This window comes from Chrysochloris asiatica, unplaced genomic scaffold (genome assembly GCF_000296735.1).
Source record: "Chrysochloris asiatica unplaced genomic scaffold, ChrAsi1.0 scaffold00008, whole genome shotgun sequence".
Lineage (NCBI taxonomy): Eukaryota > Metazoa > Chordata > Mammalia > Afrosoricida > Chrysochloridae > Chrysochloris > Chrysochloris asiatica.
Genome location: NW_006408526.1, coordinates 464,149 through 480,061, shown reverse-complemented (window position 1 = coordinate 480,061; position 15,913 = coordinate 464,149). Strand labels below are relative to the sequence as shown.

Sequence of the window (15,913 nt, the reverse complement as noted above, 5' to 3'; positions counted from 1 at the left end):
GAAGTGCAGTCCACAACTATAGAGCAAGGTTTCTTGCAGTTGTGCTATTCCTTCTGTGCACATGCTAAAAGATAAGCAAGAGGCACTCACCACTCCTAAACACCAAGTCCACCAATACCAAGCTGAGCGACCCAACTCCTGTATGTACAAGAATCATGATAGTCCTTGTGCTGCATAATATTAACTGGTATGTCACTTTCCACATATAGTAAATTAAAAGTCTTAAGAATTTAGCGCTATGATTCTGCAGTTCAGATGCACAAGAAAAGAACTGAACAGTTGAAGGCATGGATTCCCTGGCCCACACCTAGGTGAAGGCAAACCAGCGGGCCAAATTGTGTACACTTTTGGGCCTGTCCCCAGCTGTCTGCACAGCTTGGCAGGCACGGCACCAGGGCTCGTCCCAAAAGGAGGTGATGTGTACAGCATAGCGCCGGCGCCAGTGGAAGTAGCGACGGTAGACAGCCGGATTGCGATCGAGGAAGAGGAGGTACGTGGCCAGGGAGGCTGCATTAGGGAAGTCGTCCACGTGGATGAAGGCGCCGCGAGGAATGAAGCGCTCGTAGTTGGCCCGGTTCGGGCCCAGGACCACTGGCACCGTCCCAGCCAGCAATGAGTTGCGCCAGAGCTTCTCCGTGATATAATCCAGGTGCTGCGAGTTCTCAAAGGCCAGGTAGAATTTGTAGCGGGCCACTGTGTGCAGGAGGCCGCTAGCCGGCAACTGCTGTCCAGGCCCACCCTTACCAAACACATCGACGGGCACGTGCTGACTCAGCTGATGGTAGTAGCGAACTCGGGCCTGTCGCTCATCCCAGTGACTTACCACCCAAGCCACCAATCCCCGTTTCCGGCCCAGAGACGGAACCAGAGCCGGAGGCTGGTCTCTGGGGTGGCTTCTGGGGTAGAGGTAGCCATAAGGCACGAAGATGTCCGAGTCAACCCGGTAGGAGAGAGTCCAGTTAAAGAGGTTGCCTGCCAGGTTTCGCAGCCCAGGAGAGTGGGAGGGTGACTCGAAGTTCATCCATACCCAGCGCTGGCCCGGAGGCCTGGGGCTCGACACCGCCAGGGCTTTGGCCTCAGCCCGTGGCGCTTCCTCTTGGTCTTCTAACACCCATAGTTCCTGCTCCTCAGCAGTGCGCCCCCAGGAGTCCGAGGGCGGAGGCCAGTCCGGGGGTCCCTTCACAAGGTCCCGATGGTGGAACAGCACGGCTTGCGCCTCCCCATAGGACGAGCGGTCTGTGAGCAGGCGACAGCCACTGATGTTGAAGCTCAGCCAGCAGTCGGGGGGCGGTCTCTGTCTGAAGGCGCCACCGCGCCCTCCGAAAGGCTCCCACCACAGCAGCACGGAGACCGGGCGCGCAGGAGTCGAAGATGCCCAGAGCAGCGGCGGCAGCTGCCCCCAGCGGGCGTAGGCGGCCAGCACAGTGCACATCAGACCGGCGGCCGCCAGCGCCGAGGCAGTCCGGGGCTGCCCGGTACCTCCGCGCCGCCCGCGCCGCCGGCCCCACCTTGCCCCCATGGAGCCGACCGGCAGAGCCGCCGCTCGCTGCGCGTCCGCAATCGTGGAGACACGGAGCCCGCTCTCATGCTGCCCTAGGACCGGGAACGGGAGGGGGCGGTCCCGGAATCGAAAGGCGAGCGGATCCGGGTCCCCTCCCCCCGGGCCCTTGGCAGGGCACGACTCCTGAGCGAGGTAAACTGGTCGAATAGCCCGGCCCCGCGCCGCCCCGTCCCTCCCCTCCACGGTGCCCCAAGCCCTGTCGGCCCAGCCAGGCCCGAGGCATATCCTGCCGCACCTCCGCCCACTCCCCACCTCCAGTGCTTGAGCGCTCCGGATTCCCGCCCCACAGACGCGTCGCGCGCTACTCCAGTCCCTGGAGGTCCTGGGCTCCGTTGTTCGCGCCTAGGTCTTCACCAGATTACTCTAAGCAGCAAGCAGCGTCCCGGCTCCCAGCGCGGAGGTCCGAACGCTCACCTTCCTGAGTGAGGGTCCCGCTCATCTCTGAGCGCGTCCAGGGATGTGAGAGAGCAGGCACGGACGGAAGGCAGGCGCGGGGCTGAGCCTTCTTAGCAAAACCCAAGAGGATGGAGTCCGCTTCTTTGAGCACCTCCCTGCGTCCTCTGGCGACACTGCTGGAGGAAGCCCGAAAGGCCACCGGAACCAGCCAGCAGAGGCGCGGGCTACCACGCTGGTGTCTTTGACCTCGTGGCCCATCCAAACGGGCCAATTGTTAAATTAGATTTCCCGCGCTGCCCACAGTGGTTATGCATTCAATGCAAATTTTCTGTGTGACTCGCTATTTGTTTCCTGCTTAGTCACTAAAATTAATCACTAATAATTTTTAACGGGCCTTTATGAAAATTAAATTTCTGCACTTACGATCGTTTTGCAAAATATTGGCTAAATAATGCAAAATAATGACTAAAATAAATATTGTAGCTTCCAAGTTTAGGCTTCTTGTTGTTAATTTTAGGATATAAAGGATAAATATCACAGAGCCCACTTAAGATTTATCAATGAAGCAATTGAGACATCTACATCAACTATTTGAGGAATTGTATCTTAAAGGCTAAGTTTAACTATTTGGGTTTTGGCCTTCATATATGTTATTGAAAAAAAAAATTTAAGCAAAATTCTAAATAGGCCCCAGGTGGTGCTGCTGACATAAGGAGAGGAGGGGGGTAGTTTGGATGGAATTTTTAATGAATCCCAGCTGTATCCATGGGGCCCCAGCATAGGGTGATAGATAGTGTGCTAAGGACAAATAGACATTGTTAGGAAGGTGACAACTTCCCAAGTGGGTTTTTTTGGAGGGAGTGGGGGAGAGTATTTTTGTTTGTTTATTTTTAATTTGTCAGGTTTTTTTTATAGTTGGAAATATGCACAGCAATCACTGTAGCATAAGCACTGGACTGTTAAACTCAAAGTCAGCTGTTCAAACCCACCAGCCACTTCTTGGAAACCAGGGTTGTCTTGAGTCAGAACCAATTCCGATAGCACTTAACAACAACAACATAGGTACAATACTGTGAACGTGCCCTAGAGTCAATTCCAACCCTGTGTAGTGTTTCCTGGAGCCCTGGTGTGGCACTGTAGAATAAAGAACTGGTTGGCTTGAACAGCAAGATGGAGTGTTCAAACCCACCAGCCGATCCTTGGATCACTATGAGTCAGAACTGACAAAACCCAGAGAGATGGCACTTAACAACAATGACATAGAGTTTCTGAAACTTTACTGAAGTAGACAATGTCATCTTTCTCCCGTGGAGTTGCTGGTGGGTTTTAACTGCCCACCTTGTGGTTATAGTCCAGTAAACATCCTATAGCACCACCAAGACTACTAGTATCTTATATAGACATTTCTTTAAAATAGCATAATGCTCCAGGCAGACATTCTTAAGTAATTAACCTAAACTATTGTTTGCTTTTAAGATTTCAGGAGATGTTTTTAGTTCAGGGTTTAAAGATGATCTCAGGGCAATAATTTCTGGGGGCTCACCCAATCTTACTGGCTCCAGAAAAATCTCTGCCACGTGTTTTGATGTAATGTGCACAGAAAATAAACTTAGATTTGTCCTTTGGATTTGTTGTTTGGAAGATCTTCCTTAAAAATATTGTTTGTAAAAGCTTCTCTAGGAGTGGTTTCAGATAGCATTGCCTCTCCACTAACCCTCCCAGAACCAGCACAGTTTCAGGATATTTCTTTTAACCTCGTTAAGCAGATTGTGACTGGAATGAGAAATCACCATGATTTTCCATTCTGATGCCTCTATTTTTTTATTTTTTATTTTTAATTAGAAAGAAAAAGCTATCCATGCACAAGGTGTTTCAACCACATGAAGACAATGATTGTTGGCTTTTCTTTTCATGCAGAAAAAGAAACTGCATGGGCTTTCCTCCCCCTTCTCAGTAATTAAAGCATCATAGGCAGAACTTATATTGGGTCTGGACATGGTTGGAAGGCATTTGCATCCTTGCATCCTTCCTCCCTATACTCTCAATTTCCCCTTGAATTCTCCAGAGGGTCCAATTAAGCCAACTTTTTTGTATACAGGCTACCTGTATGCTCATGTTCCATGAATATAAATTTCCATTGCATGAATTTACTGTGGTAGGTTGTGGGACCACAAACTGTCCCTACTTCAGTAAATTCCCAGTCTTATCTTGCAGGGTTGGGGAGTAGGGAAGGACACTAGGCAAGAAGGTAAAACTTGATCAGTCACAACTCTCTACAAACCACTCACTGAAGGTTCACAACACTTGATTTATTCACAAGGTAATGGATCATTCTTACTTAAAAGAAATCTAAAGGGACAAAGAATCCAGAGAAAGTAATGAAACAAAGTGTTCTCTTTTAATAATTTAACAAATTGGGAAGCTGAGATGAAAAACACAGTTTCTACCTTCAAAAAGCAATGAAGAAGACAGTTGGAAAGGAAGGACTCCTTAAAGGCTTTGAGACGGGAAACCTAGAACAAGTATGAAATGGAATGTGAAGAGACGTTTGAGACGTTAGTCTGAATAGAAGGAGCAGCAGTGAGGACAGGCTAGTAGGTGAGGAACTGGACTGCTAAAAGCAAGGTCAGTGGTTTACACCCACCAACCACTCCTCATAATCCTATACAGGGCCATTCTGAGTCAGAACCAATTTGACAGCACTCAGTAACACCAAAGTTTGGCTAAAAGGAGCACTGGTGCACAGTGTTTAGGCCCTTAAATGCTAACAGAAAGGTTGCTCATTTGAACACACAAGCCATTCTGCTGGAGAAAATGTGGCAGTTACTTTTCTAAACATTGCTGTTGTTAAGTGCTGTAGAGTCGGTTCTGACCCATAACAACCCTGCATGACTTTCCAAGGAGCAGCTGGTGGGTTAGCATTCCAGTATTTATCTTACAATGCCACACCCGAATTCCAAAGATTACGGCTATGGAAACCCTCTGTCTTATTGGGTCACTATGAGTTGGAATAGATTCAATCGCAATAGGCTTTAGTTTGTCTAACTAGTCCTTCGGTGGTGCAGTTACGCATTGGGCTAGTACCAAAAGGGTGGTGGTTCTAATCCACCCAGAGGCACCTTGGAAGACAAGTCCGACTATCTGCTTCCGAAAGATCACAGCCACGAAACACAATGTGATCTCCATGAGTTGGAATCAACTTCATAGCAACTAGGAATTTGGCTAAAGAGATAGGGTTTTATCCTGAAGGCTGTAGAGAGTTCTTGAAAAGCTTTCACAAAGCATAAAAGCAGTATAATGAGAGTGGCATTTTCAAAAAGATCAGATATGAAGGGGATGAGTAGTTGGAAGAGGGCATGAGAATAGTTTCTGAGATACTGCAAATGTTTATTGATATGGTGGTGGTTATGTGCCATGGAGTCGGTTCCGACTCACATATAGGGTTTCCGAGGCTGTAAATCTTTATGGAAGCAGAAAGCCTCATCTTTCTCCCATGGAATAGCTGGTAGTTTCGAACTAGCTGACCTTGAGGTTAGCATCCTGACTTGTAACCACTATGTTACCAGAACTATTTGTTTATTAATATTGTTGCTGTTGTTCTTATGTGCTGTGGAGTCGGTTCCGACTCATATTGATCCTATACAGGGTTTCCAAGGCTGTAAATCTTTACGGGAGCAGAAAGCCTCATCCTTCTCCCGTGGAGCAGCTGGTAGTTTCCAACTGCTGACCTTGAGATTCGCAGCCCGATTCATAACCACTACACTTGATAAAGGTGTTGTTTAATGGATATATTTAGTTGAGGAAATTCATCAAGCTGTATGCTTACAAATGTGCTTCCATGTGTGTATATTATACTTCATAAATTATACTTATTACAAGTAGTTCCTAAGAAAAAAATTATACTATTACAAAAAGTTTCTAAGGAAAGAATTTCTGTCACCTGAATAAAAAATGAGTTGGGTATTAGAAACAAGAGTAAGATTGGAGGTATAGAGTCTAATTGGAAAGTTACCACTATAATGAAGACAGGAAATGAAAAGGTCATGAACTAAAATGTTGTGTGCCATTGAGTAGGTTCTGACTCATAGTGATCCTGTAAGACAGAGGAGCACTGTCCCTTAGGGTTTCTAAGGCTGTAAAAGGAAGCCCTCCAAATGAGATGGATTGGCACAGTGGCAGCAGCAATGGGCTCAAGTGTAGCAATGATTGTGGGCCTGGAACAGGACCAGGCAGTGTTCCATTCTGTTGTACATAAGGTCACTATAAGTCAGTACTAACCTACTAACCACAACAGCAACAATCATTCTCCCGCAGAGCGGCTGTGGGTTCAAAACACTGACCTGTTGGTTATTGAGAAAGTGCTTTAATCACTGTGCTACCAAGTCTCCTGTGGACTAAGATAGTAGTTGTAAGAATGAGGAGGAACATTACAGAAGAATATATTCAAGAGATATTTAAGAGGCCAGTTTCTTTCTTCAAGAAGCTATCTTGGACACTCAAAATGCATACATCAATGCTAGGTTGTTGTTATTGTTAAATTGCCTTTGAGTCTGTTCCAACTTATAGTGACCCTGTAGAGAGTTTCCAAAAAGCAGCTGGTGAGTTTGAACCACCGTCCTTGTGGTTAGCAGCCTAGTGCTTATCCTATGCGGTTAGCAGCCCAGTGCTTATCCTATTACGCCACACTCCAGAGTCCCCTAATGATCTCCTATATATAGCTCTCAAAACATTGTGTGGGAGGGATCATGACTTTCATTCAAAACTCTCCCTAACCTAGCACCTACCACACAGTCAGGTATAGGATAGTCTCAATGAATAGTTACTGAATAAATGAATGCCCTTAATATATTTTACAGAAATTATCAGTCATCATTCCCCATTCCCCACTAGATTGTCAATATCAAGAGACTCTGATTATGTAAATAACTTGCTGTGACTTTAATCTCAACCTTTCAGTGGAAAATGGTACATATGAATTAGAACCCTAGTAACAAGTCCATCAAAGTAAAGCTGGCTCTCATTGATTTAGTTTGGCTAAAAGGAGACATGGTGGTTAAAACCCAGTAGCTGCTCTCCAGCTCTGCTTCTGTAAAGATTACAGCCTGGAAACCTATGGGACAGTTCTACTGTGCCCTGTAGAGTCACTATGAGTCAGAAGTGACTCAATGGCAATGGATAATGATAAACTAATAATTCTTTGAGTATTTAAAGGTCCTTCAGTTTCCACAAGGGGAGTGCAGAGGATCTGTAGGATAAACACTGGACTGCGATTCACAAGGTCAGAGGTTCAAGACCACCAGCCTTTCTGAAGGAGAAAGATGAGACTTTCTGTTCCTGCAAAAATTTACAGCCTCAGAAATCCGATACAAGATCGTTATGAGCCAGAACTGATTCCATGGCACTTAACAGCAACAGTTCCCACAAAATATTATATAGGATTAACTGGCTTTAAGTTGCCAACATGAAGATAACAAAAGGTGAGGTATAAAGGATGGCCTTTAGACTCTAAGAATTGTTAAAACAAGATAGAAGAGAGCTCTGTAATTCAATACTCCACTTATTAGACTGAATGAGCTTGTCAAAGAAAATCTGAATCAGTTCTAAACTTTATATGGGACAGTATTCTATGAACACCAGAACCAGGTCAACTGTGGTTCCTAGGAGTCTAAGCCATTCTTTGTTTTTCCCCAGGAAAATAGGTCATTTGATAAGACCACCTAAGTCTGCCTTAATGCTACTCACCAGAGAGAAATTTGATATTTCCTTTGGAAGCTTCAGACATGTTCTGTCTGCCTGTGTCTTCAAGCTGGAACGAAACTCTTGTCAGAGTTGGCTCCCCCAAATCCAGGTTGCCTTCAATGGGTTGTAAGTGTTGGTTATATCTGAAATTTCTGTGACTGAACATTGATCTACTAAATATAGTTTCGATTTTTTTTCCTGAAGAAAGAAAAAGGCAGTTCAGAGTCCCTCCCAATATTATGTATTGGTGTGACACTGTAGGATAAGCACTGGACCTTTAGGTTCCATGACTTTAACCAGTTCAACTGACCAGTTCAAAGGTCAGTTTGAACCACAAGGTCGGCAGTTCAAACTCACCAGCCACTCTTCAGAAACCCTTTATAGGTCCCTATGAGTCAGAACAGGCTTGACAGCACTTAACAATGATGTAACCACCTTTGTAAGTAGGTGTGCTTGGAAAGATTAATCTGTATGCAAATAGGTAAAGATGGTTTCCATTGACAGGTACAATTTTTAAATGTATGTAATTAGGCAGATGAATATGTGAAGAACTGTGAAAAATTACTAAAAATTGTGTAAAATAGCAATTTACAATTTATTGTTCATTGCCCTTTGGAATTCTTGGTAGATAAATGAAACTAACACAACTTATACAGCTTTCCATTTTGATACAAGTGCAAAAAAAATTTACTTCCCCTAGACAATTGGTAAAGGGAGTCAATATGAGAAGTTATTATATTTGCTTTAGGATATACAATTGTGCATCGTATTTTTTCATACACTTAAGTTCTTCCTATACATTTACTTGACTGAACCAACAACGCAAGAATTTCAGATGTTCATTAAAATGTACAAATTGAAATTTCAGTTAAAATCATAAATATGTACACAATATTTGAAGAGTTTACCTTGGCATTCTTCTTATTAAACTAGCCTTTACTAAAACAAATGATTTGTGGTCATATGTAAACATTATAGAATACATAACCCAACAGAAAATCATTTTGACATTGAATTAAACATATTAATATCAGATAGTGCAATGTTAGGGTTTAGTAAACATTTTGTTTAAATAAATAGAGTAATGAACAAATGAACATCACTATTAATTTCATATTTTGAAAGGCACCTCTGAAACAATTTGATTTGTGCACTCATGAATATTATGCAAAATACTTTAGGATATAAAATGATGACTAACATAAATATTATAGCACACAGATTGAGGGTATAAAGGGTAAGTATGGAGTCCTGGTGTGACACTGCGGGTTAATGGCCTGGACTATAAGGTCAGTTGGAACCACAAGGTTGGAGGTTCAAACTCACCAGCTGTTCCTCAGAAACCCTATTCAAGGTCACTATGAGTTGGAACTAATTCAACAGCACTTAACAACAACAATATCTCACGCTTCAGGTTTATCAGCCTGGGCTACTTGCAATATTAAGAAATACTTGTTGGACTAAAGCGAACAAAATTAGTGACATATGAATGGCAGAAAGGGTAAGAAAAAAAAAAAATTCTAAAAGTAGGACAGCCAAATTTTATTGCCTCAGGTTAAGTTTACTGTGGCCAGATAAATCACATTAATGATGCTGATTATAATAAAATAAATTTTAAACAACCCCAAAAAGAAATTTGGGGCTGCCTTTACTCCTAGTAAAGTTTACTATAAGAAGCCCTGGTGGCACAATGGTTAAGTGCACGGCTGCTAACGGAAAGATTGACACTTCAAACCCATGAACTCATACAGAAGTTCCACACAAGAACGATCTGATTTCTATAAACATTACAGCCTAGGAAACCCAATGAATCATTTCTGCTCTGTCACATAAGGTCACTTTGAGTCAAAGAGGAACTTGATGGCACCTAACAATAGCAGCAATGTTTAGTACAAGTCAACAAACATTTGGTCTAGGGAGAGAGACAGACGAATAAACACTGCCCAGACTATCTAACCTGCATTGCAGGAACTACTTCTGTCCTGGCAGTATTACCAGGCTTTGCATAAATAGAAAGCCTCTCTTTCTTGAGTGAAATTATATATCAAGAGTCCTGGTGTTCCAACCCATAGCGACCCTGTATAGAGTTTCTGAGGAGCAACTGGGGAGCTTGACTTTGCAGTCCAGTCCATTAATCGGAACCAACTCAACAGCACTTACCAACAACAAAAGTCTTAGTGTGGTACTGCAAGATAATTCACTGGGGCTCAAGGTTGGTTTGAACCACAAGGTTGAAATTCAAACTTCACCAGCCATTCCTCAGAAACCCTATGCAGGGTCGCTATGAATCAGAACCAACTCAACGGCACATAACAACAGCAACATGACCAATTTGGTGTGGCATTGTAGGATAAGCACTGGACTGAAAGGTCAGTTTGAACCATAAAGTCAGTGTTTGAAATCCACCAGCTGCTCCTCAGAAACTCTACACAGGGTCACTATAAGTAGGAACCAACTTGATGACACTTAACAGCAACAACAAGGAACTATTTAGCCCACACATGTGCTTCAAGCAAGAACCATAATTAAGTACGAGTGATGATTATGTGCCATGGAGTCGGTTCCGACCCATAGCGACCCAGAATAGGGTTTCCGAGGCTGTACATCTTTACAGGAGCAGAAAGCTTCATCTTTCTCCCACGGAGCAGCTGGCAGTTTCGAATGACTGACCTTGAAGTTAGCAACCCAACTCTTAACCACTGTGCTACCAGAGCTCCTTTAAGTCCAAGTAAGGCCATTTTATTAGTGAATAAAACTTTTTTTGGGGTTGCAATTACTTGCTGGAGCCCACACAAAACCGACTGTGAGTCAAATATCATTCATAGCAACCCTATAATAACTTCAGCAAAAAAAAAAAAAAAAAAATTATTATAAAAAGAGGGCAAAATATCCTGTTATGTTAGAAGAGGGTTTCTTCATGCCCAAGGGATTGCTGCAGCCAGCCCTCAGGAAGGGACGGAGACAGGACAGCTAACATTGTCAACAGTCTGCATCTGTTCTTCCCATCCTACTTCCCAACACACTAGGCGAAATATAGATTCCCCCAAACCAGGAGTTTCCTACCAATCATCTGGGACTTGAGCAGATTTTGAACCCCAATTTTACATCCATGACTGTCAGAATTGTACTGGCCCTTCTTGGGCCTGGTGTCCACCATGGTGAGATTAGTTATGGTCAGGAGCAGGGCCTTATAGTATAGTGGTGATGGCCAGTGGACTGGTGGGGAGGGTGGGAGGAAGAGGGTGGCTGGATTCTTAGAAGATTGAGCAGCTTTTTGAGTTGAACAAATAAAAAACTGCTTTTTAAAAATTTCTTTTTTGGCTGATCAAGAAAGGCGGTTTCACAGTCAATTGTTTCTATGAGACTCTCTGCTTCTGTAATGATTCACAGTCTCCAAAACCCTGTGTAGGGTCTCTCAACTCCACAGCACTGGGTTTAGATTTTGGTTTCCGTCCAAAGTAGACACTTGAAAGAGATCTATTATGAAAACTTTCAACATACTCAAAATAGAAAGAAAATGCTTTAACAGCAAAATGCAATGTATGGCCTCATTTCAATACTGAGTCAAACAACCACTGGTAAAAAGTTAATTTTGAGACTGTGCTTTAGAAAATACCAGGATAATTTTGTCTAATTTAAAGTCTGACAATAGCTTTGTGATTATTTTGTTTTTAAGTCTCTATAGATTTTTTTAAGGTGCATATTGAAGTATGTAAGTATGAATTGCTATAACATATGGAGTTTTCTTAAAAATATAAGAAGATGAATGAATAATAAGGGATAGGTGAGGTGTGTGGAAAATCTTAGTAACTGTTGAGAATCTTGGTGAAAGGAATTGGGGGTTCATCATAATTTTCTTTCTACTTGTGCGTCTGTTTAAAGTCCACAGTGCCACCAGGACCTTCTTACGTAGCCATTAGGGCTTCTCAACCTCCAGGCTTCCTGTCAATGGATTTTACTTTGGACTGTATTAGATTCCAGTTCAGCTCTTTTGGCTTTGTGCTTCATATTTGGTCCGGTCACAGGGCACACAGTATCTGAAGGTAGTAATTTTAGTAATGTTAAAGGTTAATCAATGGGGTATGGTGGTGGTCAGTTCAGCCTTCTATCCCATCAAACTTTTGTCTAATGATTTCATCTATCAGCAATCTCTGTTGTTGTTGTTGTTGTTAAATGCCATGGAGTCGGTTCCGACTCAAAACAGATTTCCGAGGAGCAATTGGTGAGTTTGAACCGCCTACCTTGAGGTTCAAACCAACCTTGCCATCCAATGCTTTATCCTATGACACCAGGATTGCAAAACGATGATCCTGTTATTCTATGATTCCTCATATATTTATTAGCTGAAATTCTTATAAATCATTACTAGAATCCTCTTGGCTACTTGGGAGGCCTGGTTTGATGCTGTAGGTTAAAGAATGAACTGCTAACTGCAAGGTCGGTAATTCAAGCTCACCAGCCACTCCTTGGAAACCGTATGCAGGGACGCTGTGAGTTGGAACCAACTCCAAGGCACTTAACAACCAAACAACTAGGCTACTTGGTCACAATTTGTTCAGAAAGGATAAAATAATCTTCCTTTCTGAGTAAGAATTGATGCCTTGGTTATTTCAATTGGTGTTAATAAGAATGACAGGCTTTGTGTTGTTGTTGATATTTGTTTTTGTTCTCTCCCTCTTATTTAAAAAATATCATTATGAACTCATAGCTTTTTACATGTGCAGGGTGTTAATTATTTTCTGCTCAAATGATCCCACATTTGGCCAGTGGAGCGCTTTCATATTGGTTGCCGTCTATGGAAGTTTCCTGTTTTCTGGTGTAATAAGATATCCTGTGTATTTCCTGTCTCAAACCTAGAATGAGACCTTCTGCCAAAGAACCATAGATTTTTCTCCTCCTGCTCTTCTTCTTCTAGTGTGTATGTGGTTTTTTAAATCAAATAAAGGTATAATTTACGTACAATAAACTGTGTCTATTTGCATTTCATAATCTAATGAAACTTTTTTTATGGTGATAATATGACGCTGTTATTGAGCTCTGGTAGCGTAGTGGTTACGAATCGGGCTGCGAACCTTAAGGTCAGCGGTTCGAAACTACCAGCCGCTCCGCGGGAGAAAGATGAGGCTTTCTACTCCCGTAAAGATTTACACCCTCGGAAACCCTGTACAGGGTCGCTATGGGTCGGACCCGACTCGATGGCACTTAACAACAACAACAACAACATTGCTGTTGGTAGGTCTATTTTGTTGCTGTGGGGTCTATTTTTGACTCATAGTGTCCCGATGTGAAAGAGTATAAGTGCGCCATAGTGTTTTCTATGTTTTCACAGGTAACATTTATGAGAGCAGACAACTAGATCTTTTCTCCGATGGAGCCACTAGATGGGTAGGAACCATGCTCCTTTGGTTGACAGTGGAACAATGAGCAGCTGAGCCCTTAACAATTGTTCCACCAAGCATCCATATTTGAAGGGTTTTCAAAAAGTTCACTTTCATTTTTCCACAAACTTTTTGAAGCTCCCTTGTATATTGTTGTTAAGTGCCAATCAGTAGGTTCCAACTCAGAGTGCCCCTGTGTAAAGTTTCCAAGGAGCAGCTGGTGAGTTTGAATTGCTGACTTTGTGGTTCACAGTCCAGTGCTGATCCTACAGCGCCACACCAAGAGTCACATATACACATACATAAAGCATAGCAATTGCCTATTCAATGTTTATATATGCATACAATTCAGTGACACTGATTTCATTCATCATGTGATACAACCATCAGAAATATAGTCTGATGAGTCTTGATGATATAACAAACCAAATAAACCACCTCATGCCCTTCTGTATCCATCACTGATATACTGGAGTTCATTGTTACAGCCACTTTGTATTTTAAGTGCCTTACAACCAGGGGACTCATCTTCCAGCACTATACCAGACAATATTCTGTAATGATCCATAGGGTTTTCATTGACTAATTGTTGAAAAAAGATCACCAGGCCTTTCTTCAGTATCTCTCTGAATCTTGAAACATTAATGTGCCTGATCCTATAACATAGCTTCCAGCATGATGACAATACACACATTACTTTGTTCCCTTTAATTAATTCTACAGGTATGGTTCTTCTGTCTGCACCTAAGGTACAGTTTATCCACATGGCAATTTTTAATTTCCTTTCCCTAAATACCAGTAATTTTTATGAATGTTTCACCTAAAAAACATGCCAAGGACCAGCTACATGTCTAGATTTGGGCATTATTCATCTTCATAGCATGTCCAGTCATTTATCTAAATTTAACATTTCCAAATAAGAAATGAGAAAGTAGAAGCACATGCTTCATGAACACTCAGTCCATGAACTCTTAGAAGTTTTCAGAAGTGTAACTGAGGACTACTGAAAACTAAAAAATGCTCAATGGTCTAGATATTTACACTGGAAACAAAACCTGAAATCTTTAGAAAAACCCAAATGCTTATTTCTCGCATTCCAATGGATCCTTGACTACTGCTTCTCTTTTAATTAATTGACGTAATTACTTAAAAATAGACTCTAATTGGTTCAATTTTTAATTAATTCATTGCTATTGCCTTTGTTTGACATTTTAACTTCATTTCAGTCCTGAACTTCTGGCTTACATAGGCCAACAGCTGTGAACAAATGTTCTGTTTTGTTGTTTTATTTTGAGGGATGTCCTTTAAGAAAGCTTGTAAAATTCTCCTACAAAGAAAAGAAGCATGTTATGAAAGCATGTTACCTCTTGTTTTATGATGTTCGGTGGCTGAGGGTATTTCTGTACGATTTCCTCCTTTGTTAGAAAGAATGCACCTGTGGTCTACTCACTGTAGATTGCAAATATCCTATGATTAGGAATCACATCACATTCATCCTTATATCCTGAACCAATTACCTGGCATATGTTGTTGTTGTTGTTAAGTGCCGTCGAGTCGGTTCCAACCCATAGCGACCCTGTACAGGGTTTCCAAGGGTGTAAATCTTTACGGGAGTAGAAAGCCTCATCTTTCTCCCGCGCATATATAGTGGATCTTTAATAAGTATCCAATGAATTCTGTGTATCCACAAGTTACTCATCCTTTGTTGGAAAATTCTAATAAAATCTGCTACTACAAAAGCTAGGTTTTTTTTTTTATTGGGCAGATATAAATATTACATGAACAAAGTTCTTTCTTGTATTGGGCTTAGCTCAATGTTCCCAACATGTTTAGTCCTGATTTGGCCCTGTGGACCAATCTGAAAACAGTTAATGTGCCCTCCCTATCCCTTCTGCCTTCCAGGCTGAACACCCTTCTTGCCTCTATTGAGTTATTTCAGGTATCTGCCTCTACACTGTGTCCATCCTGGCTACCCTTCCTAGGATAATCTCCAATTATCATCAGCATGTTTTGAAAATGGGGTGCCATGTTCCAGATACGGAAGCGACATTAAATAACTATGGAATTCTTACTGACCTGGGCATTGTATTTCTACAAATAGCCCTAATAACATTAGGTTTTTCAGCATTCTACTAGCCCTAGGTTGGCTGATTGGTTTAACTTGCGCTATAGAGAAACCAAACGACATACTGTATTAGGCAAATCTACTGCTCAAGACCTCTTTTTTGTTGAAGAGCAAAGATGTCAGTTTGAGGACTAAGGAGCGCTTGACCCAAACCATGATATTTTCAATAACTTCATATTCATGTGAAAGTTGGACTATGAATAAAGAAGACCGTAGAAGAATTGATGCATTTGAGTTATGGAGTTGGAGGAGAATATTAAAAGTGCCTTGGATTGCCAAAAGAACAAACAAATCTGTGTTGAAAGAAGTACAGTCAGAATGCTCATTAGAAGCCAAGAGATAACCAGACTTCATCTCTTATACTTTGGACATATTATCAGGAGGGACCTGTCCCTGAAGAAGACATCATGCTTGGTAAAGTAGGGGGGTCAGCAAAAGCGAAGACTCTCAACGAGATGAATTGGCACAGTGGCAGCAGCAATGGGCTCAAGGATAACAGCGATTGTGAAGTTGGCACAGGACCAGGCAGTGTTTCATTCTGTTTTACATAAGTTTGTTGCAGACCGTATAAGACTAGTCAGAGGTTCGAGGCCCTCTAGGGCTGAGTGTAACAAATGAGGCCACTGGCAGTTAATGGAAAATTGCTTTCATCTTAATATTCAGGTATATATATTAAATTAATACACTGGAGCCTTTGAAAATCCACAGATAAAT

General features: G+C 42.3%; 2 protein-coding genes across 2 annotated transcripts in view; both read right to left on the bottom strand.

Annotated features, from left to right (window-relative positions):
- Positions 1–307: 307 nt before the first annotated feature.
- Positions 308–1,585, bottom strand: FUT4 (fucosyltransferase 4 (alpha (1,3) fucosyltransferase, myeloid-specific)). The gene has a single exon (XM_006833941.1). It carries the CDS (start codon positions 1,517–1,519, stop codon positions 308–310), a length of 1,212 nt encoding a protein of 403 aa, XP_006834004.1. The 5' UTR covers positions 1,520–1,585.
- Positions 1,586–1,919: 334 nt separating this feature from the next.
- Positions 1,920–15,913, bottom strand: part of LOC102827569 — a 52,194-nt gene continuing 38,200 nt past the window's right edge. The window contains exon 4 of the mRNA XM_006833940.1: positions 1,920–2,203. Within this exon, the coding sequence (XP_006834003.1) occupies positions 1,920–2,203 (284 nt within the window). The remainder of the gene's footprint in view (positions 2,204–15,913) is intronic.